Source organism: Carassius carassius, chromosome 33 (genome assembly GCF_963082965.1).
Source record: "Carassius carassius chromosome 33, fCarCar2.1, whole genome shotgun sequence".
In the NCBI taxonomy this organism is placed as follows: Eukaryota; Metazoa; Chordata; class Actinopteri; order Cypriniformes; family Cyprinidae; genus Carassius; species Carassius carassius.
Genome location: NC_081787.1, coordinates 13439364 through 13466796, shown reverse-complemented (window position 1 = coordinate 13466796; position 27433 = coordinate 13439364). Strand labels below are relative to the sequence as shown.

Below are 27433 nucleotides of genomic sequence, written 5' to 3'. Positions count from 1 at the left end.
ATATTTGCTCAGCAATAATAAATAAATAAATAAATAAATAAAAAATCTGGGTATATCGTCTGTAAACTCAAAAGAGGATTCAAGGACTGTCTGGATGATTCTGTTGTTGGGAATCTACAATGACCTGCAAACACTATTTGTAGTGTTAAATTAAAGCAGGTCTGCTGTCTGCAGAAAGATGCAGCAAAAGACCCATCAGCATGCACAACATCCTGACCGCCTGCTTCCAGAAATAAACAAAAACATTCAAATCTGTCTCGGAGGGGACCTGGAGAAACCGGTTACGGCAATGTGGGTGGGCTGCCTGGGATGATCGGGGTGGTCAACAGTAATTATTTTGGCAGAATCTAAACGGAAGCTGGCAGGAAATAAGACACTGTGAGAGTCGTAAAACCAGATTATTGATTCTACCTGAAAAAAATCAACTACTCTTTCTAAAAACAAAAAACAAAGAACAAAGAAACGGGACTCATTCCATCAACTATAGTTATTCTTGTCCTTTTGGACGAAGGATATTCAAATTCTAGTTAATATTAAAGATCTCACTCATGCAGGCACTATGGTCTCTACAGCACTGCACACTGGGATTGGCCCTTTGATCTATGACTCACCTTATGTCTCAACCGTCTCGACCTCTACCTGCTGGCCTGAGGGGGCACATGCAAGAGGCCGAACAGGGCAATGCATTGTGGGAATGATAGCAGGATATTGAAATGATTAAATATGACTCTGCCTATCAATCAAAAAAACAGCAGAATAGCAGCACATGCACAAGTGGGCAATGGGAAGGACATGACGGACAATGCAGGTTTAGTTATGGTGTTAATATGTATAGTGTCTTTAAGGCAACTGTTTAGCGGTATGAGCTAAGGGGTAAGAAAGCATATAACATCAGACTATCACTGAACGTCCCCCATCCTCACCTAAAAGCAAACAGAAAAAAAATACAAAAAATACAGCAAATAAAGAGAGGTAACGAACAGAAAATAAAAAGAAATGTAAATGTAAAATTACAAAGATATTAAAAGACAATGGTTCTCAACTGGTTATATATATATATATATATATATATATATATATATATATATATATATATATATATATATATAAACTGGAATTTTTTATAGTTTATCATTTTATTAATTTATATAAATAATTTATTCAAATTTGTTTTGAAATATCTGTCTAAATAAATATTATTATAAAATATATAATCATTTATTATAAGCCTTATTCCTCTATCCTTACTGAACATTTGCATTCAGCAGACCTGTAGCTCACCAGTTGAAAACCACTGAAAGGAAGCACATGAAAAGTGGAAGTGTAGTATAACAGCATATCCAAGAAGGAAATGTTAATAATTTGATAAGACTGTGTGCATGTGTGTGTGAACTTTGTGACTGCACATATTATGACCTCATGAATGAGCTTCAATAATCAGTCAGATCTAGACTGCGATATCCTCAGCAAAATTCAAGTTGTGCAAGTTATTCCCTGATAAAACATGAGATTTGAGTCTCCGTGTCCAAATAACAGCTGCCTGAGAAGAAACTCTACGACTGGTGCCATCTCAGTCTAACTTGAGCACTGTTAATGCAGCTGTGGATTTCAAGTAATATTATGACTACATTAGTTACTATCCACAGTTGTCAAACTAATCCTCACCTAATTTTCATGGGTTTTGGTTCAGATTTGTACATCTGTGAGTGTCTGCAGTTGCTCATCTATAAGCCCTTGCGTTTGAGAGTGAACCTGCATTTCGATGCTGCAGATGGGTATGGTAGAGTGTGTGTGCATCAGTGATTCTGCATGAGTCTGTCTGTGATGTCTGCGTTGTGAAGAACATGTAGGTGTGTCTGCATCCATGTTCCTGTGGGTGGCAAAGCACATGTGTGTCGCTGACGTACGGAGTATATTCTGCTGTATGGAGTCAGACCGGTACAGACTGACGGTGCTCTTCTTAAAGACGTTCTTCAGGAGCTGGGCTCTCTCGGTCAAACTACAGGGAAGGACACAAAGAGGAACAGTACTGAGACACAGACATTATTATGTACATAACGGACGTCTCTTTTTTTCTTCCCACAGAAGAGCGATCGAATTAAAGACGAACTTCCTGCTGGACAGACGTGTCTCCAGTGAGAGGTTGAGGAGACAGAATGAGACCGGAGCCGGGAGAGCAGCCAGTAGGATCATTTACACTTGGAGGTGATCCCTGCTGATCTGCTGTTTGAGCTTATTTGGTTTTATTATCAACTCACGAGGAATGGCCCTCACCTCTTCCCATGCACCACAGCTCCTGGATCTTTCGACAGTGCCTCCAACTCCTGCACCTCATCAACCAGGGTCTTAAAGTACACCTTTTTCATACTGAAAGAAAAAAAGGTGAAACTGTGAGAACGATGAAAGAAAAACCCCTCAGACTGTAACTGAAAATCCCCTATTCTGCTTTAAAAACAATATCCAATGACAAGTCCAATGAAAAAAAAAACCATATTAAAAGCTGGATTTTTTAAAGTTACAGCTTACAGTAATAATTGTTTGCTACACAAAAGTAAACAAAAATATTGTTACAAATAATAAATATTTAAATTAATATAATATTGATTTTTGTTATGATTATTATTATTATTTTTATTTACTTTAGTTTTGTCTCATATCTATGCATGATTATTTATTCTTCGGTGCATTACAGTATTTGCCTTCAGCAAATTTGTCTATGTTATTCTCTTTATTTAAACAATTAATTTTGATTTAACCCCAGTGTTTCAGGTTTCTTGTTCAAACACAATTGCATCATTTCAAACTGACTTGAAACGGTTACTCTTTGGCTTAACTCAATGATCATTTTGAAAGAACATGTTCAATTAAGTATCTGTATAGGGAGAGAAAATTTTGAAAAATAATTATATTTTATGCATTTTTAGCAATATGAGAAAATAGGGAGACTTGTTAAATGTTTAATGTTCTGTTATGTTGCTATTTAAGCTTCTGTTATGTTGGCGTCAAGTGTCAAGTGTGTTTGGGTTAAGAACCTGCTAACAAGAATTTATACTGCTTTAATAATAATAATAATAAACTATAATAGGAGAGCTAGGAATGTAATCAGTACCATCTTCAGACTGCCAAAAACTAACAGCATATGTGTACAGAAAAGTTAGGTTAAACTTGCTATGTTATTATAACACTTTGGCATTTAATCATGAATTTTCTCCTCAAATACTTAATGTTCAATGGACTTAAGTTAACGGAGTAAACAACTAAAATTAGATATGTCCAAATATAACAAATAACTTGATTTAATCGTGTCCAAATGAGTGTAGCAAGCACTTTAAATGATACATCAATACTTTTAAAATGGTATACATGACAAAAAATGTAAACAAGGATCATAGAAAGATAAGTTCAGGGTTTAATGACTTAATGAGGACGAATCTCATCTTACACTTTGTAGGCCACATCAAACACCAGAGAGGTGATGGGAATGAAGATCAGACCCATCCAGAAGACTCCTGAACTGAACATCATGTCCGCCTGGTAATCAGACACACACACACACACACACACACACACACACACAGACACACAGACACACAGACACACAGACACACAGATGAGACAGAGCACCAAAGACAATCTGTGACTGATTTCTAAACTTAACCAAATCATTTAACTGGACTCTTACAACATCAGTACTACAAAGAGCTCAGCTTTCAATCACCAATCTGACCAAAACTTAAAAGATGAAATCTAGTTAAGGGGGGACTGGAATGTTTCTCATCCTGGTACATTTTAAATGTGTGTGTGACAGACAGACAGTCAAGAAGAGTTGAAATGAGAGACAGATGAGAGTGGCAGTCTGCTGGAGTACGGATCCCAACTGTGAACTGCTAATGGTACTTCCCAGATCCCCTCTCTTAAACCCTGATCCCAAATGATGACCCTGACCTATCAGAATGCCTTCTTCATATGATGCATGGTAGACAGTGGGGTAAGATGTTACCATATTTAAAAAAGGGTCTATATCATTACACAGCTGTCTGTGCCTGTCAGAAACACACACACACACACACACACACACACATGTATTTTTCTAGTAAACACTGTTCTTTCTATTAATCAAATAATCCTGAAAAAAAAAATTAGCAAAAAATAATAAGCAACTGTTTTCAACACTGACCATAATAAGAAATGTTGCTTGAGCAGCAAATCAGCATATTAGAAAGAATACTGAAGGATCATGTGACACCGAAGACTGGAGTAAAGATGCTAAAAATACAGCGTTGCCATCGTAGGAATAAATTACATTTTAAACTATATTTTAATAGAAAACAGTTGTTTTAAATTGTAATAATAAAATATGAAATCATTTAACAATTATTAAATTAAGCATTTAACATTAAAGCATATAACAGTGACGTAAAGTGTTCTAGATGCTATTTTTCTAGTCCATATTTGTACTTGCAATATAGTTATCATTAAATCACATTACAGTTAACCTCTAACATCACTAGACCACTTTTCAAATATTTTTAATTATTATATAATAGCTTAAACGCTATTTTATATCTAGTAATCATTTCATACACCACCCTATGTTATAGAGCTTACTTTCACATTTAAGTTCACAGAAGAAATCCTGAAATATAATTAGGCATTTTAGTAAAAATAAATAAATAAAATAAAATAAATTAAAAATAAACACTAATATAATATGCATATGGAAAGTAAAGGAATGCTGACCACTGCATTCACCTCAATGTCACCAACCCAAATAGTTACAAGTACCTAATGTTACTGACAAGCTAATTTAACCTGGGATGAGATTAAGAAAAAGCTATGAGGGCCATTATTTGTGTCATATTTTAATGTGGAATAACTCAGATATGCATAAACAGTACTGTCTGTTATCACAGTCAAGATTACTGGATGTTACCACCAATCACTCTTAGAAAGCACTGCATGGTACCAAGTGCAAAACGTCATTACTTTACTGAATCAGTTAATAACTTTAGTATGATAAATTTACTTAAAATTCCAAATCAGAACAGAATAAACTTCTCTAATTTCCACAACCAAAACAGATGATTCCTAAAATGAGAGCCAAAGCAAGGTCAGTATCAGAACATCCATCTTCCAAAATACACTAATTAAATAAACAAACATAGAACAGATTAATCAGTCTTGAACGGTGTGATACTACGACAATCAGTGATGTAATGATAAAGATCTTCAAAAACATACATTTCTCAGTTAATTATAATAGTTTGTGGAAAATGTGTCTTTTCAATGTAAAACATCTTAATCATAGCAGGCACATCCAAAGTGAAGAGTGCGAAAGTCTTTGAGGAAAGAAGGAAACTGGAGAGACAGAAAGAGAAAAGGAGAGAGAAACAGAGTAAAAGAAAGGGTGCTCTGTTGTTCCAAAGGGTCTGATTCACAAATACAGGGATATTCTGGCATGGGCTAGTGGGGTGTGAGATGCATTTGTCTATGCTTATCCTGTTTTTTTGGCTTAGCTGCATTGAAAATACCTGTCATTAAATGTCAAAGATCGCAAAACCATTCAACATACATGCTTGCACCAATTGTCTAAACTCAGAACTCAGAGATAAATCAACGTCCTGTAATCTAAAGCAGTAAAGGACCCAGCATAAAGCCGAGAGGCACACCTGCCTGGAGCAATCTACCACAATTTTCAGGTGTTCTAAATTAACTAATCTACTCACCATTACAGAAAAATATACTTTGATGTCTAACAAAACAACAGGGAGGCAGGAAATCCCAAATGACTGGAAACTGAATGGCTTCCTCCACTCTGCTAATGTCATCCAGTGGTGGGAATGTTAAATTGGAGTCAATAACTATGAATGTACAAGTGTTGTGTGTTGCCAAGAGGAATTAGAGAAAATTGTGCATGGGTGAAAAGATATTCATGTTGTGCTGAAATTTGACAGTCCCAGAGGTAATGTAATTTTCTCTTAGATAATGGCAGTTAAATAATTTTCATTGGGGGCCAATGTATTGAACAATCAGACAGGACCAGAGGGGCTCAAAAACATTAAGTACGAATAAAACCAGTGGTGGGAATGTTAAATTGGAGTCAATAACTATGAATGTACAACATCAGACTTTATTAATGTTTTCCTGCTAATTTGCATGTTATAAATACTCTTAAAAATCAATAAATAGGAATACTATGCTATGAATTAAAATTATAAAGAGAACATACAAAGTTTCATATAGTATGTTTTTCTAACATTTCTATGGATAGTTCTGGTGAAAAGCAAAATCTAGCTGGCTTTTGGGAGCATGCATGCCATAGGTGTATTTTTATGGCAGAATAATAAACCACTATGGCCTCGTCTCGGCTGGCAATCAAGGGTGTCCGCTAGGGTTGTGCCGATAGACGATAGTATCGTGTATTGACGACCGTCAGAGATATTGACATAAGCAGAATTCTCTGTCGATAATCAAGATGATATTAGGCTCATTTTCCTATTAATGTATTAGATTATAATAATAATAATTATTATTTTTATTTTTATTTGGCTGCTTATTATAATTCAGCTTTTAAACTGCCCAGCTATTTCACTTAATTTCACTGCCTGCATTTCACACACACACACACACACACCTCGCACGCGCAGGAGGATTACAGCATGTTGTCGGTGAAGTTGTAATGCTTTGACTCGGATAATTCGTTAAATCCATGAAATGAAAGAGATAGAAAACGACGAGTTGGTGTCCCACACATTTAATGGCTGGTAAACGGCAACGCGCTCTTCTCATACATGAGAGATTAACTCTTTCTTGGTGTCACAAATAAAGTAAAGACAAAATAATTAACAAGGCGGCAGAGCGAATTTATCATCCATAGTGTATGGTTCTCACGTAGTCCTTTTCTTAAAGACTGATCACTTAACTTATAAAACACACTATGTGGTGATGACGTAGAAGGACTATGTGAGAATCACTATGGATAATAAGTTCAATCTGCCGCCTTGTTATTATTTTCATGCACACCGCACTAATAATATGATGCATGCAAAATACATAGTTTTGGCCGTTACAAAGTCTCCATCCACAAACAGACGTACATCGTCTGCAGATATAAGGTATTTCATTGCACTTTAACAAGTAATCTAAACGGCCTATATACTGTATGTGCAATATATTAAACGAGCCCTCACTAACTGAGTTTAATGCCACAGTTATGTTAGAATGCATCTCATTCTTGTTTCTGTGGCAGTGCGTCAAGCTCGTCATGAGGCGCGCGGTCCGGAGCGCTGTATGACTGATGCATCAGTTCAATTCAACTTTACTACAAATATATCAACTTACCTGTTTTAAATACTTTATATTTAAATGTTCGTTTATGCCCAATATTAGTGTTAAACTGTTGGACTTTAAATTAAATCTACTATTGATTTTCACCGTTGACTGATTTTGCAGAACATTTAGACTGATAACTTCCCTGCGCAGATGCGGACGTGCGATATGACAGTTGCGTCCGACTATGTATGAACTAGCTGTTTTAAATACAGTATTTTTATATTTAACGTTAGTTAAATCAGTCAGTATGTTTGAAAGTATTTTTTTTTTTGATTATTGGTGACTCCATAGGCTCTCTCTCTCTCACACCTGCGCGGTTTCAAACACCCAATAGTTATGCTATGACAAGAACAAAGAGTCTCTCTCTCTTGCTCCACCCATGCTCGATAATACTGTGTATTGTCGATCTCACGGGCTGACGATATGACGATTTGAAAAATGACCATATTGCCCAACACTAGTGTCCGCATCAACTGTTTAGACAGGACATCGACTCCCTCTGTCTGCTGGACACATTCTCAAACAGATACACACACAATTAAGCTAGTAGCCAGCCACAATGTTCCAAAAACTATAGGATAAATTATAGGACTTTGGATTTGTTTACGGTTCTAGATGGTGTACCAATGGTCTATAGACAGTTAATAGCTGAAGCTGATTTTTCACCCCTCTCTTAGCATTAAAAACAACATGCAAAATATTATGTAAATACTTAGAAAATAAATTGTGCAAAGATATGCACATATACACAAAGCACCCCATCCTTTGTCATAAGCAATCAAAGCAAAGAATGTGTTCTCCAGAGCTGGCAAACTAAACTAGAGTTACCACTGAATAGAGGATAAGATGATCACATTTCCCTATTGGATTGACCACATTGTACATGCAACTGGGATAAAAGCTGATGCTAAATGGAAATATGACAAAAACACACTCTATATAAGCACACACTGTAAACCACAATAAGTTGACATATACACAAACTTTCATGCACAAACTGTAATTAATCAAAATTACCATGTTGCTCAGTCAGAAGCACACACAGACCTCTTTCAAAACCTGAAAGTGAACATTGACAGATTCTATTAGCGCTTAAACCAGGCAAACTGAGTCAGAGTGCTTATCATTTGATACCCACGTGGTAACTTCTTCTGGTGATTGACAGGATGGATTAACTATACCTGGGTGCACTAATCAGCGGTGCTGTGAAATAGCAGAGTTTGGCTGCTCATCCCTGCCAGTGATAATGTTGGCCCAAGTATGTTAATACCACCCATTGTGATGGTAAATATGAGATGAAAACAATTCAGATGTGGTCATTCACCCTTGCCTCTTCTCCCAAAATCTAAATATTCCACTTGCAATGAATTAAAATATGCTTTTATTTTGAGCCAAGTCAGTCTCTCAAAAATTCTAAATGGCAACTTGTGTATATAAACACCCTTATTGTAAACACTCAAAAGATCCTCTAGTCATTTTGTGGTTTGAATGTGTAGAGCACAGAGATTCAAAGTCTCAACGGACGAGATGGTGAAATACAATTGGAGCCCCATCTAATGCCTGTTGTGTTTGAAAGAGAGAGAGAAAAATAGAGGGAGAAGAAAAGCAAGAGAGACATCTAATTCCATCAGGGCCTGCAAATACAGCAATACTCAGCTGCTGTCATCTCGAGGCATGGAGGTATTCACAAAGCCTTTGAGTGTCCAGTATGTAAAACACATACTGTAATATCCCATCAACCTCATGTTCCACTCTCAGCATGGAACATCTCCATGGATTGAGGAAAATTTAGGAAAAACTATCTGAAAACACCAAGAACCCAAATAAACGAACTTTGGCATACACAGCGTGTAGAAAATTAGTCACTCAGTTGGAGCAATAACAATAACACAATTTATTCACAACACACACACACACACACACACACACACACACACACACACACACACACACACACACACACACACACACACACACACACACACACACACACACACACACACACACACACACACACAGGAAAATATTACTTTAAAAAAATGTATACCATGAGGACCATAGGCTGCTCAGGTTTTACTGATTTCTAGAGTTAGAGTTAAGTGTCAAATCTCCATCCCTGACTAGTAAGACATGTACATTTAGTACTCAAAGTGCCATAAATAGAGTAACTGTCAAAGAAACATCCCACACTTTCTTTACAGAGTGGGGTCCAAAGCCTGAGACAACATTGATAATTTAGGATTCATCATCTAATTTAAGTCATATAATAAACAGCAACTTTCAGGACTTATTACAAATTATATTTTAGATTCTGCTCTATTTCTAAGCTTCTAATCAAATATGCAAATCTGTGGCACTGATCATGTAAACTCCTGTAAACAGATGGTCAGATGTTCTTGCTTCCATTGAGCACAAGATGCCATTTGGATCATCCCAATTTATGCTGGAGAACATGATCATCAGGTTTTACACAAACTTCTGGAATTGCTGCAATTCAAGTGCTGCTGCCAGAAAAGCAAAAGAGGAACAAATGAAATACCAAGGCATTCTGAAAAATGTATGTTATTTTTTTTCAATTAAAATTTTTTACTCAAATTGATAGCTGATAAAATAATTTGAAATGAAAATGTACATTTAGAATAAAAATAGTTAAATTGGAAAAATATTTATTATATTATATACTGTAAATACGTAAAACAGTAGCTTTTTGACCTTTAAGCCACATTGTACACATTATAATAAAATGAACTAAAATATTTGACTAAGATGACAGACAGGAACTGCCTGACAGGTTCGATTTAAAAAACATTTGAAATCGAGCAGATCGCTTGCGCGCACGCACACGCACGCGCACACACACACACGCACGCGCACACACACACACACACACACACACACACACACACACACACACACACACACACACACACGCACGCGCACATGCACCAAACACAAGCACACGCAGTTTCCAGAATGTAGTCTTACAAAAGCAGCAGGAGGCTGTAGTTTTATCTGCTAATAGAGAGAGTGAGGCTCTAAAGGTGAAATCTTGTACATCAAAGAGAGTGGAACAAGATGAATGGTCTGTCTGACACAGATACCAGGTGCAGTTGAATACAACAGATCGGTCTGCTGCATTCAATGAAAGAATGGAGAGGAATGCACCACAGAACACTTTCAATGCAGCTACAGCTAACAGTTACATCATGCCTCTGACAACTAAAGACCTTTTCTCCATTGTTGTAGAGCTTGTTTTATCCACTTTGACTATCTTTAGAGTGTTATCTAAATTCTACATGTGTTTGGATGCAGGATGTGATGTGTGTCTGTTCAAAGGGGCATTTCATGACATGACTAGCTGAATGTGTGTATGCGTGTCTTTAACAGGTGTGTGAGATGAGAAGGGTTTTGTAATGGCAGGTGAGGTGATAGTTGGATAATCGGCAGGCTCTTGATGTCGAACACAGTATCTCAAGTTGCCTTGAGTGGGACACGGTGTGATAAGACTGTCTGAACTAGTGTGGCAGACTACTAAATCAAAAGTACATTGTTAACATTCATTATTTAAGAGTACATAGCAACTCAACTTTAATGTAGCAGTTGTTCACTAGTCACTAACTCATTGACTAGTGAGCTACTAATGTTGTAAATGACTACAGAGTGCATCCCACACACAAGATGACACCAATGATGTCATGACGTGCCTCATGCTTTCATGGTTTCGGTCCGCCTCTGAGCAACACCTGGTTAATTTAAGAGGTTTTTAAAGCAGTTCAGACCATCTCAAAGGTCTGTGGTTTTATTGTCTTGTAACATTACAAACACAGGTTCACTGTGTCACATTTGTGTGACACTACAAGTTAAATACGTAGCAGTCATAGGTTACCATATAAAGCTATGCCACACAAGTACACTAGAATGTTGAAAAAAAACAAAAAAACTTTTTCGATGCATTTATGTGATTCACAACTAGTCCACTAAGGCCCTAAAACTAAAGCAATCAGCTAGTAGCGGTTTCTGAAAATTGTTCAGTTTGAGTAAAAACTTACATATGCATATCTAACACATTTCTCAGTACTCCAAAGCATTTGGCAGTCCAATTTGACTAAAAATAATGGAATTTAAAAAGTTTCAGTTTTAGCCAGCCAAATTCAAGTTCAGTCCCCTTTTGCGCTGCTAACGAAATGCTGCACCACAGGAAAACAGTAGAGACATTTATAATGTGGCAAAATAAGTATATTTCAAATAAATGCTGTTCTTTAACTTTCCATTAATTAAAGAATCCTGAAAAAAAATAGAAAAAATATTGAGCAGAATGTTTTCACCACTGCTAATAAAAATAAATGTTTCATGAGCAGCAAATCAGCATATTAGAATAATTTCAGAAAGATCATGTGACACTGAAGACTGGAGTAATGATGCTGAAAATATAGCTTTGCCATCACAGGAATAAAATACATGTTGTTGATCAAATAAATTAAGCATAAGAGACGTCTTTCAAAAACATTACAAAATCTTACCAATGATTAACACATTCATATGCCATGGTATTTTCATGGTACTCCAGGGAACATCAAAATAATTCCTAACATGCTATTTTGAAGTGCCTTGGATATGGAGATAGAATTGTTGCATAATAAAGTAGATAAATAAAATATGATCCACAAGTAAATGCAGAGATTAACAACAATTAAACATACTGACAAATAATAGAAACCACGCATATATCTCCACAAACATGTTTCACAAACATTAATTAAATTAAAATAAGAGATTTGCAAATAAAATCCATATTCACAAATATCTTTTTATGTTACAAACGCAACTTTGACTGACTTTAATTTATGGATGGCTTTCTGTGGATGCGTGGAGTACCATGAAAATGTCGTAACAATTCCACTAAATAGATTTAATGGTGGGGCATGTTTTTTTAACTCTTTTCATCATAATCGTTTTCCCCTTTCTCAGCCCTTCAGGCAGCTGTGGCAGCAGTCAGAGATCAGTGTGTGGTGGCCCGGAGGTGTGTTCAGGTGTGCTCTCTCTCAGGCGTCTTCCTTTCCTCTGATGTACTGCCGTTGGCTATGGTTCCCCCTGGGGTCTGATCTCTACTGCTCTACATGTAAATATAAATGAGCCCACTTGATTGGCCATTCAGGCCGGGTGTACAGGACACACATGATAGGAAGAGGCTACTGTTACACAATACCAGATGCTGGGATAAAAATCTTGGATGCTTTTGAGAGTATTTAGACAACGCCAACAAAGCATGTAAACAGAGCATTCTCATATTGGTGTACAGACAATATATCAATAAATAGCAAACATAAATGAAGTTGTATTACCTTTGAATGAAAACTATACAAAACTATTATAAATACACAAGTATTCTGTCTAGACTCCAGGATTGCTCTGTTTGTACAGGCAGTTGCAGATGTTTTTAAACTGCTCTTCCTGGCAGGTGACACAAATAGGGTCTATTAGGTCTCATTAGGAGATTATGAGGTGAGAAAAGAGCAGAGACCTGTGGTGCCCTGAGGCCTTACGGAGGTGTAGAGTTTCCAGCCCCATGCTCACCCTAATGAACACACACAAACTCTTAATGCTCAGATTATGGCATAGACAGTGTAGAGCCCCAGGCAAGAAAAAAAGATGGTCTCTGTGTGTTTTATATCACCTGACACATCCAGAGCCCCAAGGATAAGGATGGGCTATGTGTGCTTTTTTAGTATAGTTTGAGGACAAATTTGCTTAAAAAAAAAAGTTTATTCCTGTGAAGGCAAAGCTGAATTTTCAGCAGCCATTACTTCAGTCTTTAGTGTCACATTATTCCTCAGCCGAGCAGAATACAGTATACAAGAGCGTCACTCTGTGCTGCACATGGGCATGTCAAGGGAATGTTGTGTGTTTTCGTGTGTGGTGTGTGCACGATAAATTCTCCACTCTCATTTGGGTATAAAAACAGCTGTTGGTTAATGAAGATCTGGTGGATAAACTCACACATTGATTGGACTTCTGTGTCAAATGTGACAATACTTTTCAATTTTAATTTCTAATCTTTGATTTTACTATAGTCACTGTCGCTACGGTTGCAGGTGATAGACATGAACAGAATGAGCTTGACTCCTGTTGCATGCTCATAAAGACAGTATTAAAGCCACTACTGTAAGCTGCTATGTGAATAGGACATATCGAGCCCAGCTAGAAAATGAGTCTGTCAATCCCAAACACAGAGTGTGAACATAGACTAACACGCTGATTTAGTGCTCAAAAACAGATTAATATTTTTTTTTCAAAATTCTTGGATGGAACGAAAGTTAGGATAGAAAGAATTTTTCTTTTTTTTTACATTATAAATATCTCTGCTCTCACTTATTATCAATTTAATACATTCTTAAAAAAACAGCGAAAAACAGTATTGTAAATAAGCATGTTTGTACTGTATGTTTTACCTGTCCTGACATATCCGGGGCCAGAGGAATCAGAGGCCATAGTGAGGAGTAGATGCCAAAGAAGACTACCCACAATCCAATGCTGCCCCAGATGGCAATGTGGCTGAACTATAAGCCAGAAAAGATGAGAGAAAACAGTGAGTTGAGGAGATTCATCATTCTGCTAATAATACTGCCAGCCTGACACTCAAACAGTACAAAAACTTGTCTGAAAGATGTATTATAATTTTAGGCTAGTGACATACATAACAATAACCCTTAACACACATGAATTTTACATGAACACATGCTAAATCACAAGTGTGCACATATGGGAGCATGTTACACACATGTGTTTTTGTTTAATCACATGAACAAGCATTTGAGGCATGACATTTGTGATTTTGTGAAAATTACACTTGCAAAAAATAGAGTGCAGTGAAAAAGACGAAATTTTTAACATGAACGAATTAAACTTTATTTATGGCATACGTATATACAGTAGTGCGCGCGCACACACACACACACACACACACACATATATATAATAGTCAAACATTTGGAATTATTATGATTTTAATGATTTTGAAAGATTTATTATGCTCACTAATTCTGCATTTATTTGATTAAAAATACAGTAATAGTGTGAACTTTTATTACAATTTAAAAAGAATTGTTTTTAGTTTGAATACATTTTAAATTGTAATTTATTCCTGTGATGGCAAAGTTGAATATTTAGCAGTCATTACCCCACACTTCTAAGTTACTATATTTTAACTAAAAGATAAAACAAATTTACAATGACATCGTAACTGTTAATTACATTATAAAATTGAAGCAACACTGCACTATAATTGCATTTGTGAATAAATGCTTTGATTAGCAATGCAAGCATGACATCATTTTTGAATGTTCTGAACTTTTCCATGACAACAGCTGCAGAAGAAATGGGTAAGTGAGATGAGTGAGAGGGGTAGAGGAACGTGTTTCTACTGATAGAGGAACAATAAAGTCAAAGGAAATGGGAGGACACAGTGAAATGGGAGAGAAAAGAGAGAGAGGGATGGAAAAAGTCTTCCAAATGCTCACCATGGTCCAGGAAGATGTCTCCAGCCCAGCCTTCAGACAAACTGTGATCACCACAAACTGAGAGAGAGAGAGAGAGAGAGAGAGAGAGAGAGACATGTTCTTATCTGAGGTTGCATGTACACATAAACAGATTAGATTGTAAAGACGTAAGATCTAATGAGAGGCAGTCAGCAGACAGGAACTTCTAAACAGTTTTTGTTTGAAGTACAGTTTGAAATAGAGCAGATCAGCTTCATTTTCATTTCAGTGCATAAAATGTTGGCAAAAAAGGGAGCGAAAATCCTCAGTTAGGCCAGACTCTGATCAGAAGGAACATTTCACAGCAGGACAACCGGGACAAAGTGTCAGGCGATGGGGAGGACACAGAGATGCTTTGTGAGGATCTGACGACCCAAATGCACTTACTGTATAAACCATATTGCCTAAGAGGAGATAGTCTGGTGTCTTTCCATTTCCAAAGACAGTATCTGTGAGGAGAATCAACAAGAAGGCTTTTAGAGTGAATGATCAAATGCTAACACACACGTGTACATACAAACACAGCTCAGTGGGATGGTGCTAAATACGCCATTAGGTTGCTGAGCTCAAAAGGGCTCTAATGCTCACATTTGAATGGACAAGAATACCAGAAAAGGACTGTTCACATACATGGTGTGTGAAGTACAAATTACAATTTAGACTTGATATGATTTAGACTCAGAATTTCTAACATTAGAGGAACAAAATTAGGTATTAAGTCAAAAATATAATTCCACAAATGCTACTGACAGAGCGTAACCTGTACTGAATGAGTGTAAAAAATGTTTAAACATTCTCTAGGATGTGCTGTTAGGGTCAGAACCAGTGGAGCTGTGGTGCTCATGTGGGTCATGCAAGTTTGCATCTGACCTCTTTACGGATTTCTACCCTTTCTTCACATTTCCCATCCTCAAGAAAGTGGTCAAAGGCCAAAAAAAGCATTTATGCCTGTTTAATCTGAACCAACAAGCTTGTAACAAACTTATCCTCTTCTTATGACACACCTGTGCTCCAATGGTCACGTGAATAAAAGGTAAGAGTGGGTGTAAAAGGAGCTGTTGACAGCTGTACAGAGAGGTTCGCAAAATAGATCTCCCTAAATCATTGGGGATTAACTGAGCATGGAGACAATCTGGGTTTTCTTGACTTTTCAGGATGATAGCTATTGGCTTGTGCTAATTGCTTCAGCAAACATCTCAAAACATCTGATTAAATGGTAAAGGCTGCTTAAAATCTGGAAAAGCCACACACAAAAGTGCACACATGGCAGAGGAATATTAGTCATTCTCTGATCGTAAGTGAGAGCGGATGATCCAAAACCATCAGCACTCTGGCACAGCAAAACACAACGGACACCACATGTGGATCAGGAAGGTATGTGTGTTTCAGTGTGTGTGTGTGTGTGTGTGTGTGTGTGTGTGGTGCTGACAGGCTGTCAGTCAGACAGTCCCTGGTGCTTTGTTTAAAAAGCAGGTTTGATTCTGACTGTGTGGTCCTGAAGTCAGCCAGATAATTGTGCTGACACACACACACACACACACACACACACACACACACACACACACAATCTGTTCACATGCTTTACACACTCCTTTGTACATATGCTTACACTTACGAATACATGTAAAGTACAACTTATAGACCATAGACCAAAATTAAAATGGTCATTTACAGTAAAGCTTTGAAATGACCTCCGTTACATGAGGAAAAGGTTAAAATTTTAGCTATTGACTAAAATTGGCTGTTTTAGCTCTCCAATACATGTTCATGAGAGAAAGTTATTATGAGCTGAATCTTTAAATGAATCAGTGGATCACGCTCACAAAACCCCATGATTGATTCGTTCACAAAGTTTAACTTACTAAATCTGAATAATCTGTTCACAAAGATTATCAGTGAAAGATTATCTGTAAACCATACTTTTTTTCAATTTTAAAGTAAAATTAGGCCCATTTTGTCACACAAAGAAATCATATAGCTTAAGAAGATTTGGAATATAGATGATGATTTTACAGTGCATCTCTTGAAGCTTGACAGCCACAGTCCTCATTCACTTTCATTACAGTATATTAAAAAAAATATATATTTTTAAACATCTACTTTGTGTTTAATTGAAGAAAGTCATACAGGATTGGAAAGGCATGATTAATTATGACAGTTTTCACTTTTGAATTAAATATTGCTTTAAATGACTATGTGGAAATGGAGAAAAAGAGAGTGTGTGCTTGTGTGTATATGAGTAATCTTGAGATGTTCATGGTGGCCAATGAGAAGCCAGAGTAGACCCATCTTTCAATATGGCACCCACGGACCTAACCCTCCCCCCCCCCCCCATAAACTAAAAGTAGTGTGAGAGAGTGTGTATGTGTGCTTACCGTGCTGGAAGGCCTTGAGAGGAAACCAGAAGAGGATGACTGAGTGAAACAGGCCATTCAGGCAATGAGCCCAGAAGACCTGCAGCAGAGTGGAGGAGGGGAAAAAAAAAGGAGAAGAGAGGCATGAGAAAGACGATGGCCACCCTAACCCTGCTGGTGACCCTTGACCCCCAGGCCTTTATGTGTTCTCAGCGCTAGGCTAAGTGGAAGGTTTGTCAGGCCTCCATGCTCAATGTCCACCCCGCTGACAGACTCTTTGTATATCCTGTGAGTGAGGAGAGAGCAAGAAAGAGGGAGAGGGGAGGCGCGCCAACTATGAGAGATGTCAGTGAGCAGTGTTTTTCTGCCATCCCTTCTCTTTTCCCTGGAGTTAGTTGCCTCATCGAATTTCCCCAATCATTTCTTTGCGAGTTGTGAAAAAAACCCAAATCCTTAATGCATACTTTTAGTACAAATACAGACAAGTTTAAGAAATTAAGATATACGAGTCTGTCGCAACAGTGCATGGTTATTTGGGAGCACGGAAAAACTATCGCTTACAAAGGTATGGTATAAAGTCTATGATTGTCTGTGATTGTATACAAGGGCATGTGGACTTTGGATGTGCCATTTAAACAAATATCCTCCTCCAAAACTGCCTTGTTTTGAATTTACATTATGCATGGACATGGCCAATCAAAACACTAATAGGCGATGTAGCATGAAACAGCCGTGAAATTAAATCAGGTCCGTCACGGGTCCAGTTTCCAAACCCCCCCCCCCCCCCCTTTTTTTTCTTGGTGTTGATCTTTTCACCTCCGCAAAGTCTGAGACTGTTCACTGCCCACAGACACAACAGATTATCCCAATATTTATAAGGAAAACAGCAAAATACTTGTCAGTCAACAGTATTAAAATGTCTTTTTTTTAATTCACTAAATTAAATACAAATTTCTCAATATGAACAAATGTTATAGGAATGAATCAGTTTTAGAGTGTCTGCTAGAGAGGTCCATTTTGTGAATGAAACTGGTTCAGGAATAGACCACCCAAAAATTAAGCTTCTATGCTAATTTATTATTATTTCTGTATTATTTCTATCAATAAGGACTTTATGGCAATAACTTCATAATATAGTTTTAAGTGAGGAGAAAATGTAAATTTGTTTTAAATTATCAACATAAATTTAATTCTCTTTAAAAATTCTCATAAAATGTAATAAAATATGTATTTTACAACAAATGTTAAATGAGCCATGGTGTGGACGTATGGGAATGATTTATGTCATGCAAATGAATCAAATCTCTCGCTCTCTCACACAAACACACACACACACACACACACACACACACACACACCTCCCTTCACAATTTAGGGTCAGTACGTCTCTTATGCTACCAAGGCTGGATCTGATCAAAAATACAGTGCAATATTATTATATTTAAAACGGTTTTAACGGTTTGATATATTTTCAAAAGTCATTTATTCCTATGATGGCAGAGCTGTATTTTTTAGAAGCCATCACTCCAGTCTTCAGTGTCCCTTTTAATGAATTTAATGCATCCTACCTGAATACATGTATTAAATAAGTGAAAAAAAGAAAAAAATCTTACTGACCCCAATAATGAATCTTACTCTAAAAATCCAACTGTGTGGTGGCCATGAAACCTCTTGAAGTGGATGGGATGCAGAGAAATGAGAGGAGAATGAGAGAGTGAGAGAAAAGAGGAATATCCTGAGATTGTGTTGTTCTGTGTTGTTTCACAGAGGCCCTGTATGACCTCTCGGCCTCTCTGCCCTGACCCCCTCACCTCCGCCATCGGCAAAGCAAAACAAAGCTCAGGGCTCCGGCCCTCAGACAGTCAGCTCATACTAAAGCCACGAAACACACCGCAGAAGGGCACTATGACACACACCTCATATTCTTTGAAATAAGTGGTGTTTGCTAAGTTTATACTTAAAATGTACATTTTTATAACCCATCCCCTACAAAGCTATGGACATTAATCCATCTACTGTAATCGCACTTGAGATTTTCATATAGAAGGCAAAAAAATCCCAGACTTAAGGACTTTCATATCTATAGATAAGACATAAAGTGGTGGGATTTTTTGACCTAGCCTTTTGAACTCCATTTCGAAGCAGGTTGCTAAGAATGTAGGTGTGAATGGCTGTCTGTCCTGCCTGAAGAAATGCACCACATTCTGTGTAACAGCTTAATTGCTTAAACAGCATGAAAGGATCAACTTTATTTTGTGCCAACTATTGCCAGACGCTGTAATAAGCCTTTTCAAACTATGTTGGGCTACAAATAAAGCCAGAAACGGACTGAATAAAAGAGAAAAAGAGGCAGAAAAAGGGAGGGATACAGGCTGCAGTGTGTTGATTGAGTGTAAAAACCACTATCCTGGTGTCTACTCTGGGCTTTCTAGTTATTAGGGAGACTTTAGTGTCAAAGCTATGTAATTAAATGTGAAAGGGGGACATGGTGGGTAAAGACCTAAATATTTCACACTCTTTGTTTCTCCCCCATCTAATGCATGATCTTTCACTCTCTGCTTCCACAAATAAAGTGTCTGTTCTATACACAGATGACGTGTATACATCTGAAACAGGGATGCAGCACATGTACAGCTGGTCCGATCAGAAAAATAAAGTCAGTAATGTCTCCAATAACATCTATATGAACATCAATTTTTATGTCAGATTTTTACTTTGGTACAATAATCTATAAAATACATAAATAGGATGAAGGGAAGAGAGTTTTTTTTGTTGTGGCCATGATACAGCGTACATGTATTTCTATATATATATATATATATATTTATCCGTTGCTTGTTCTGAATACTGTGTGTGGACAGGGGTGTCACTAGATTTTTGCGTAGTTTAGAGTGACAAATCGTACCAGCATACTTTGAGGTCAAAATGCGTAGCCGCTACGCAAAATGAACTTCTCTGCCCATTTCAGATTGATTTGTAAACAAATAGTTTTGAACTGGTTTAACTGATTCAATAAAAAACGTTTTGTACAATAAGTTTATATATCAGACACTGCTATTCCAGAGATGATGGAGAAAAAATTTGGACTCAGAATCTTTGATTCAGAAATTGGACATCTTCATTCCACAGACTTCCCTCTACACATCCACTAACTCTGTCTTTGCTTCCTTGTTTCCATGCAAATATCAATTCTCATTTCATTATAGAAAAATAACAAAGCAGCCTATGACGATATATCTAATAATATATAGAATTCACCCTTTTCAAACCAGAAACTGTTCTGTTGTTGATTAATCCTGTTTTTTTTTTTACACGTAAAAACGAAGGTGTTTGTGTTACAAATGGCCAGTAAATCGGTCTTTCCCTCTCTCTCCCTCCTGACCCCAGGGGTTGTGTTGTCTGTAATCTGTGTCAGTGTGGAGCAGGGCTGCGAGGTGACACCAGCGCAGACACACTGGAGCTGGAGACCAGACAGCTTTATTAACACAAACCGATACAAAGCCAGCAGTCACAGACACCAGCAGAGGATGGAAATATGCTTATCCTACAGTATATAGACACGGACACTATTAAGGTCTGAAACCTGATCATATCTTTCATTAATAACATTAACAAATATGATTAAATTATATGATCTATCTATCTATCAGACATTGTGGACAAAGCTTCACATTCATACTGACCTGGAACAGTTTATGACCTTCTAAAAAAGGAGATGAACACTCAAAGACATCTCAGATAAGCAGAAAGGCTGACAGAGAGGGACAGTTTAATGGATGGCTAAACCAACAAGGTCCTGCTGTTGACCTGCATTTGTACACAATTGTACTCTACGTTACATACAATGTAGAGAGTTGGAACAGGATCTGTTTGTTCAGTGGAGTTTTCAGCCAGAGTGCCAAACTTTTCACCAAACACAGGTCAGAAAAGTGTACTCAGCATGACCTGTCTACAGGGTCATCATCATCATCAACGGAAGTTCACTAAATCACTAGTTTATTATTTATACATTTATCTACAAGAGTTTCATTACTTTATGGCATAAGTTAAGAATTTTTCATATTTTTAAGATTATAAATATGTTCCATCTGCTGTTTAAATCATTCCTTAATCAGTGGGCTGTTCATCTATGTTCATCTATCAGTGGGAGTTTCAGCTAAACTTAGATTTAAACTGCATGTTTGCTTTTACCTTGGTGTTGAAGCCCATTGCATTCTGGGAGGTTTTGTAGAGTTCAGGGTATTTAAGCATGTTCTCTTTCCTGCAGGAGCGTTCGAAGATGCCCAGAGTCAGAGGAGGCAAAGCAGTGAAGAGCTGAATAAACATACAGATGAAAAAGAAGAAAAAAAATAAAGAAAGAAAGTCAAACTGTTATGCAGATAATATTATGTATACTGATAAATTTCTCAATTATAAAAATGCAACACAGAAGCACTTCACTTTTAGATATTTGGGCCCCACTGCAATGTCTTTCCCAAAGATATTATCTTAGGATATTATTTCAAGATATTATCCTTGTCCTCATTACAGAAACGACTCTGTGACTAACCGAGACGACAAACTGTTACGTAACCTAAATAAATGCAGAAAAGAAAAATAAATAAAACAGATGCCTTAAAATAAATCAATACCTAAAAATACATGGCAGTGTGAAGAAAACTATTTCCTAGCCTGAGCAGCAGACGTGTTCCCCTTGTCTGCTGTTTTCATTTGCTTGCTTGGTGAAGCTCAGTGAGCATGTAACTTTCTAGCAGTTATATTTGCACTCTCCCTCTGTTTGCAAAAATCATTCCAAAAGAACATCTGTCACTGTGCCTGCAGCTTGTTAGCAGATTTACTGGATGCTTTCGTTTTTCTGCGGTGCTCTAACGTTTCTTCGTGCTGCAACTGTTGAAAGCGAGAGGGGTGGTATTATGGTCCAGAGAGGGTAGAGGGGTCAGCCGTAAGTGTCTCTCACTGGCCCAGCTGAAGTAGCCTGTCTGTGGCTGAAACGGTCTCCTGGGCTTTTCCATTCAGGTGTTGTTTCGGCCTGTTGCATCCATCCTCTGGCATGGTGGAATTCCTCCTCTCTCAGATAAAGAGAGAATGCGCCAGGCCAGAGTTATTACTGGCCTCACAATGCCAATTATCCATTATACAGGGCTGATGGGAAGCCGTGTTCAATTTTATTCTTTGTTCAGGTGTAAAGAAATCATTTCTGGGGATAATCAGTGAGTCGAGTGGCTCAGTCATTTTTCCTACTGCGTCTCTTCAGTTGTTTGTGCAAAATGGAAACACGTAGTCCACCCGGAGCATTTTTTTCCTGAATAACTTTCCTTTCTGTTGAAAACATGTTAATTAACAACATCAATTCCTATCACCAAGCCCTTAGGCAGCCCAGTTCACAGGACTCCACCCAAACGACCGTGTGTGTGTGTGTGTGTGTGTGTGTGTGTGTTTAAATGTGTCTGGATTCAACCTGTCCCTTTCTCATCCACTGCTGACCTGTTAATGCAGCTCTTTGGGGCATGAGCGTCTGTTGTTGCAGCACATTCAGGACATAGTTCTGGACACGGAGGGAATAAGGACTGACAAGCGGTCATAAATAAGAGGGAGATTTTTCAGGATGGCGCTGAAACGGGCTGCAGTAAAGGAGCCGTCTGGGGTGCCGCGGCTAATGAGTTTCTAGCCTGAGCTCAACAGGGGAGGCATTTTAACACATTCCCTCTCAAAGTAATGAAGAGGGGAGAGTAAATCACACCCAGACAGATGTGTGAATGCAAACACTCTTACCACGTTGTACAGGCCGATGCACCAGCGCTCGAATAGAATCTGACCGGAGAAGCCATTCACAAATGCAAACCAGATCTGAAAGACAAAAAGACAAGGGAATGGTAAACGACTCATCCATGTGATCATTTAAAACAGAATTTAACATTTGACCCTATTAAGTAAAAAAACATGATTAAAATAAACAATTGAAATATATTAATAATTAAAATTTATAAATGTAGAAATATTAATACAATTAAACTATTACATGAAATTAAATCATCATTCAAAAACAAGAAACAAAACCAGTCTTTTAGTACATGTAATGAGATGCAGTGATAAGAAAAAAAAAAAAATGCTTCCCAAGTTGTCCTAAAGGAAATGGTAACATTAAAAGGGTGATGACAGGCCATATGATAATCATTACAATGTAAATGTGTGACTAAAAGGTAAATGCATACTATCATTAATCATATATTCCCCACTTTGTGTGTGCTTAACTCTGGTTCCTAGCGGATTTTAATTTAGGTTGATCGATGGCTGTTGTTTTCTGTGGGGCCTCTCAGTGCTTGAAATTTCCAGAGGGAGAGCGATCTCTCGTCAAACTGGCAGTGAACTGACCCCATCAGTCTTTTCTACAGTCTCATACACTGAATCACTGCAAATAGTTTGTTCCATGATCTGTCTTGGAGAATAAAGAAGCCAGATTTGGGTCACTTTTTCATATACATAGTGGGGTCCAAAAGTCAGACCACTACTAAAAATTCTACCATTGTGCATTTTTTTGATATAATACTATTCTTCGTTACAAAACAATTAGCAAGCAAACATGCAGATAATGTATAATACAATTTTTAAATCAATGTATTTAAATAAAGATAATTAATTAATATAAAAACATAATATTTTGATATTTTAGTGATGATGCATAAAAAAATAAAAAAGAAACAAACAGGTCAAGTATAAATAACCTAAATAAAATATAAAAAAAATAGTATTCATTACATTTTTTATTTTGTTTTAAGATAATGGAAATGTTTTTTTTTTTTTAAATGACCTGCCCAGCCGCTAAAAGCCACAGTTTTAGATTATAGTGCATTTTGATAAAAAAGATTAATATTCCACTAATCAATAAGAACAGCTGTGAGAGGAGACACATAAAAACAGTTAAGCCCTGCTTTAAGGAACATATACTAACTGCCAAGGTTTTCAAAACATCTAAACATACTAGAGAAGCCCCACTATTTTGTCATGCGAAGCCATAACCTTGGCTTAACACATTATTACTCGACAACCAGGAGGGAATGAGAGAGGAAAGGTGTTTGTGCTGGAGGCGAAAGAAAGAGAGAGAGAGAGAGAGAGAGAGAGAGAAAGACTTCAACAGTTCCCATGACTTCAGCCAGAACGGCTGATCACACAAAATGAGTTTGAGACCGTACACAAAAAAACAAAAAACAAACAAACAAAAAAAAAAAAACAGTGCAAAAGGACTAGATTTAACAATTTAAAGAACTGAAAGATGTGAGTTATTGGGCTTAAGAGTGGAACCAGGGAAAAGATCACAAATGTAAAGGAGAAGAGAGAATGATGTGTCTCTAAACCAAATGCCATGGAGATGGAGTCCATCACTTAATATATCTTATTAGTTTGACTACTCGGGCACACAACTCTGTCATAGTCATCTAAAAACCTGAAAAATGTGATCATATCAGACAGCAGCTGTAATGGGGGGTGGAGGGGGTGACAGTAATGAGCAAAAATGGAATGAGAAAAGGGTCGTATGTAATTTAATAGCAATTTGCAATCTATACTGTTCAAAAGTTTGAGACGGTGAGATTTTTCTTTTTCTTTAAACAGTAATATTAAATATATAAATTATATTTATAAAAAAAAGTTTTCTATTGTAATATATTTTAAAATGTGATGGCAAAGCTGAATTTTCAGCATCATTACTCCAGTCTTCAGTGTCACATGATCCTTCAGAAGTCATTCTAATATGCTGATTTCTCAGGACTCTTTGATGAGAAGATTATTACAGTCATTTGGAGGAATTGTATGATACTTTTATGGTGCTTTTTCAAATTTTTGGAACTTGTGAGACCCTGGTCACCATTCACTTATTTTGTATTGACAAAAGCAGTGTGAACATACAACCAAACATCATCACATTTTTGTGGTCTATAAAAAAAGAAAAACAAACAGGTTTGGAATAATATCAGGAATTTATGAGTAAATTATGAATCAATTTATCTTTAAATGAATAAGAAATGTTTGAGTCAAAGTTCAGAACACAAGCAGCACTGTTCAATTTTTGCTAGCCTTAAATGCTGTGAGCTTGTCCGTTGTATTTTAGACCTGAGAGGACCAAACATTTTTCAGTATGTGTGTGTGAGAGGCTCGACGTTTGAGCAGACACCATGTTACTGTGCAGTGCTGCGGCCAGGCGGACATTTCCTCGCTTCATTTAACTCCATTATGAAAGCGTGAACTGCTACAAATTTTGGGGGTTTTGACAGAACCCTCTCCAACTGTGGCCCCCGCCAGTCCTCACAAACACAGAGCACATCCACCAAGCCTCTCTCTTTCAATAGAGTGAGCCAATGCGTGAAAATGTTCCCAAAACAAATGTCTGTCACCCCTCCCCTCCGGCCTCGCTATAGAGAAAGAGAGAGAAAAGAAGAGAGGAGGATTGGCCACACTCCCCGATGTGACCCCCACGGCAACGCCCATCCATTCCAACTCGCATTTTCCTTTCCATCAGGTTTATTCTACCATGATATTGTTTCTAAAAGAGATCTGCTGATTCTGAAACCCATTCGTACACACAAACGTGAATAAATTACCAATATTGCATCACGTTATGTTGTTTTTCTCGTCGCAAACAAATTCCCTCATGACAACACTTTGATCAAAAGCCACATGAAAATCCAAATAGTCATGGCCAGAGGCATGCTGGTAGTCAAACAGGTGGGTCAGAGAGCTGAATTAATGCGAGTCTGCCTCATTCAGGGGCTACAGGCTGCAGGATATTGTTGTGCTAAGTCAAAATAAAGCCTCCATTCATGAGCAGCAGTACATGCATATGAGAGAGCGTTTTGGCCTGCGAGTGCCCCTCTCTCCTGCTTCCTTCAATGAGACCGATACATTGATTTGCTCATTAGGGGCCGAGGACATAGTGTGGAGGGCTCTCTCTTTCTTCTCTTCTGGCTTATTCAGAGCCATTCGGCGTGGAGGTCTGACTGCTCTCTATCGTCTGCTGCACAATCTGAAAAAGAGAGGAGTATGTGTATGTGTGTGTGTGTGTGTGAGAGAGACAGAGACAGAGAGAGAGAGCGAGAGAGCATGTGTCCCCATGAGACTCGTCCTGAGGGGATCTCAGCGTATTTTTCTCAACCCGTTCTCGGTCTCCATGATGGGTAGGAAGAACCCAAAGGGGAAAGAAAAAAGAAAGATGCCACCCCTTTGCTCCATTTCTCTGCTTGAGAATCCAGCCAAAACTAGCTAAGCTATGTTCTGGAACATGGAGCTGGTCCAAGGTGGTTTAGGTGGTTGAGCAGCTGGGCCAACTGGTGGGATCTGGCTGACCTTGGAACGGCAATAAACTAGCTACTATATCTTAAAAAAAAACAGCTTGACCCCCTTAAACTGGTATATTCTCTAGTAGGGCCCTAGATCAGTAGCTCACCCAAATATATGAGTATGTATATTATAAAAGACAAAAAAAATTACATAACTTTCCAAAGTAAAAAAGGATATACAGTTTATTGCAACTGACCTAAAGCAAATTGTTAAAACATTATTTGGAAAACATAATAAAAAAATTTCTTTCTGAAATGATTTTTGCTTCATGTGACACTGAAGAAATAAATTACATTTTAAAAAAATATTAAAATTTAAAATATTATTCCACAAAGTTCTTAATGCAGTCTTGGTGAGCACAAGAGGTTTCATTCCAAACATTCCAAGAAATCTTTCCAACTCTAAAATGTTCAACAGTAGTGTAAAACAAAAAAATGCTGGCAAGACAATGAGAAAGGGCCACTGAATTGCAAGTATGAGTGACAGAAGAACCGAAAGAACCAGTTGGATGTTTCACAATGATGGCACCAGTGAGACTGCAGGGCCCAGGGCTTCCACTCAGGCCTGCAGTCTTTCTCTAAAACTGCTGCTCTGTTTGAATGAGGCCCTTGTAATTACCTCAGAAATGCTACTTGTCTGTCAGCCCTTCTGGTGCCTGCTGAAGAGCTGTCAATCAAGCTCTCAAGAGCCCAGCAGGATAATGACAGCAAGCACAGTTATTTGGTTGTAAGAATGGCTTTTTGCATGTCTCAAAGCAGCTAATCCAACCAAGTTTCTGAAAAGTTTTTTTTCTCCAGCCCCGTTTAACTTTTGCTCATACTGAAAGAATGCAAGACCACAAACCAAGGACTAAACAAACCAACATGACAAATGTTTACTGTA

General features: G+C 37.6%; 1 protein-coding gene across 4 annotated transcripts in view; it reads right to left on the bottom strand.

The window, feature by feature from the left end:
- The window catches only part of LOC132113762 (probable phospholipid-transporting ATPase IA), a 127334-nt gene that overhangs the window by 1226 nt on the left and 98675 nt on the right, over positions 1–27433 (bottom strand). For 3 of the 4 annotated variants that reach the window (XM_059521737.1, XM_059521738.1, XM_059521736.1), the window contains 9 exons: positions 22994–23068; positions 21413–21535; positions 17243–17321; positions 15255–15316; positions 14850–14906; positions 13782–13889; positions 3443–3531; positions 2275–2367; positions 1908–1999 (listed from right to left, as the gene is read on the bottom strand). In XM_059521737.1, coding sequence (XP_059377720.1) covers positions 1908–1999; positions 2275–2367; positions 3443–3531; positions 13782–13889; positions 14850–14906; positions 15255–15316; positions 17243–17321; positions 21413–21535; positions 22994–23068 — 778 coding nt within the window. Of the gene's footprint in view, positions 1–611; positions 924–1907; positions 2000–2274; positions 2368–3442; positions 3532–13781; positions 13890–14849; positions 14907–15254; positions 15317–17242; positions 17322–21412; positions 21536–22993; positions 23069–27433 lie in introns of all 4 variants that reach the window. The other variant, XR_009425202.1, reaches the window with a different exon arrangement.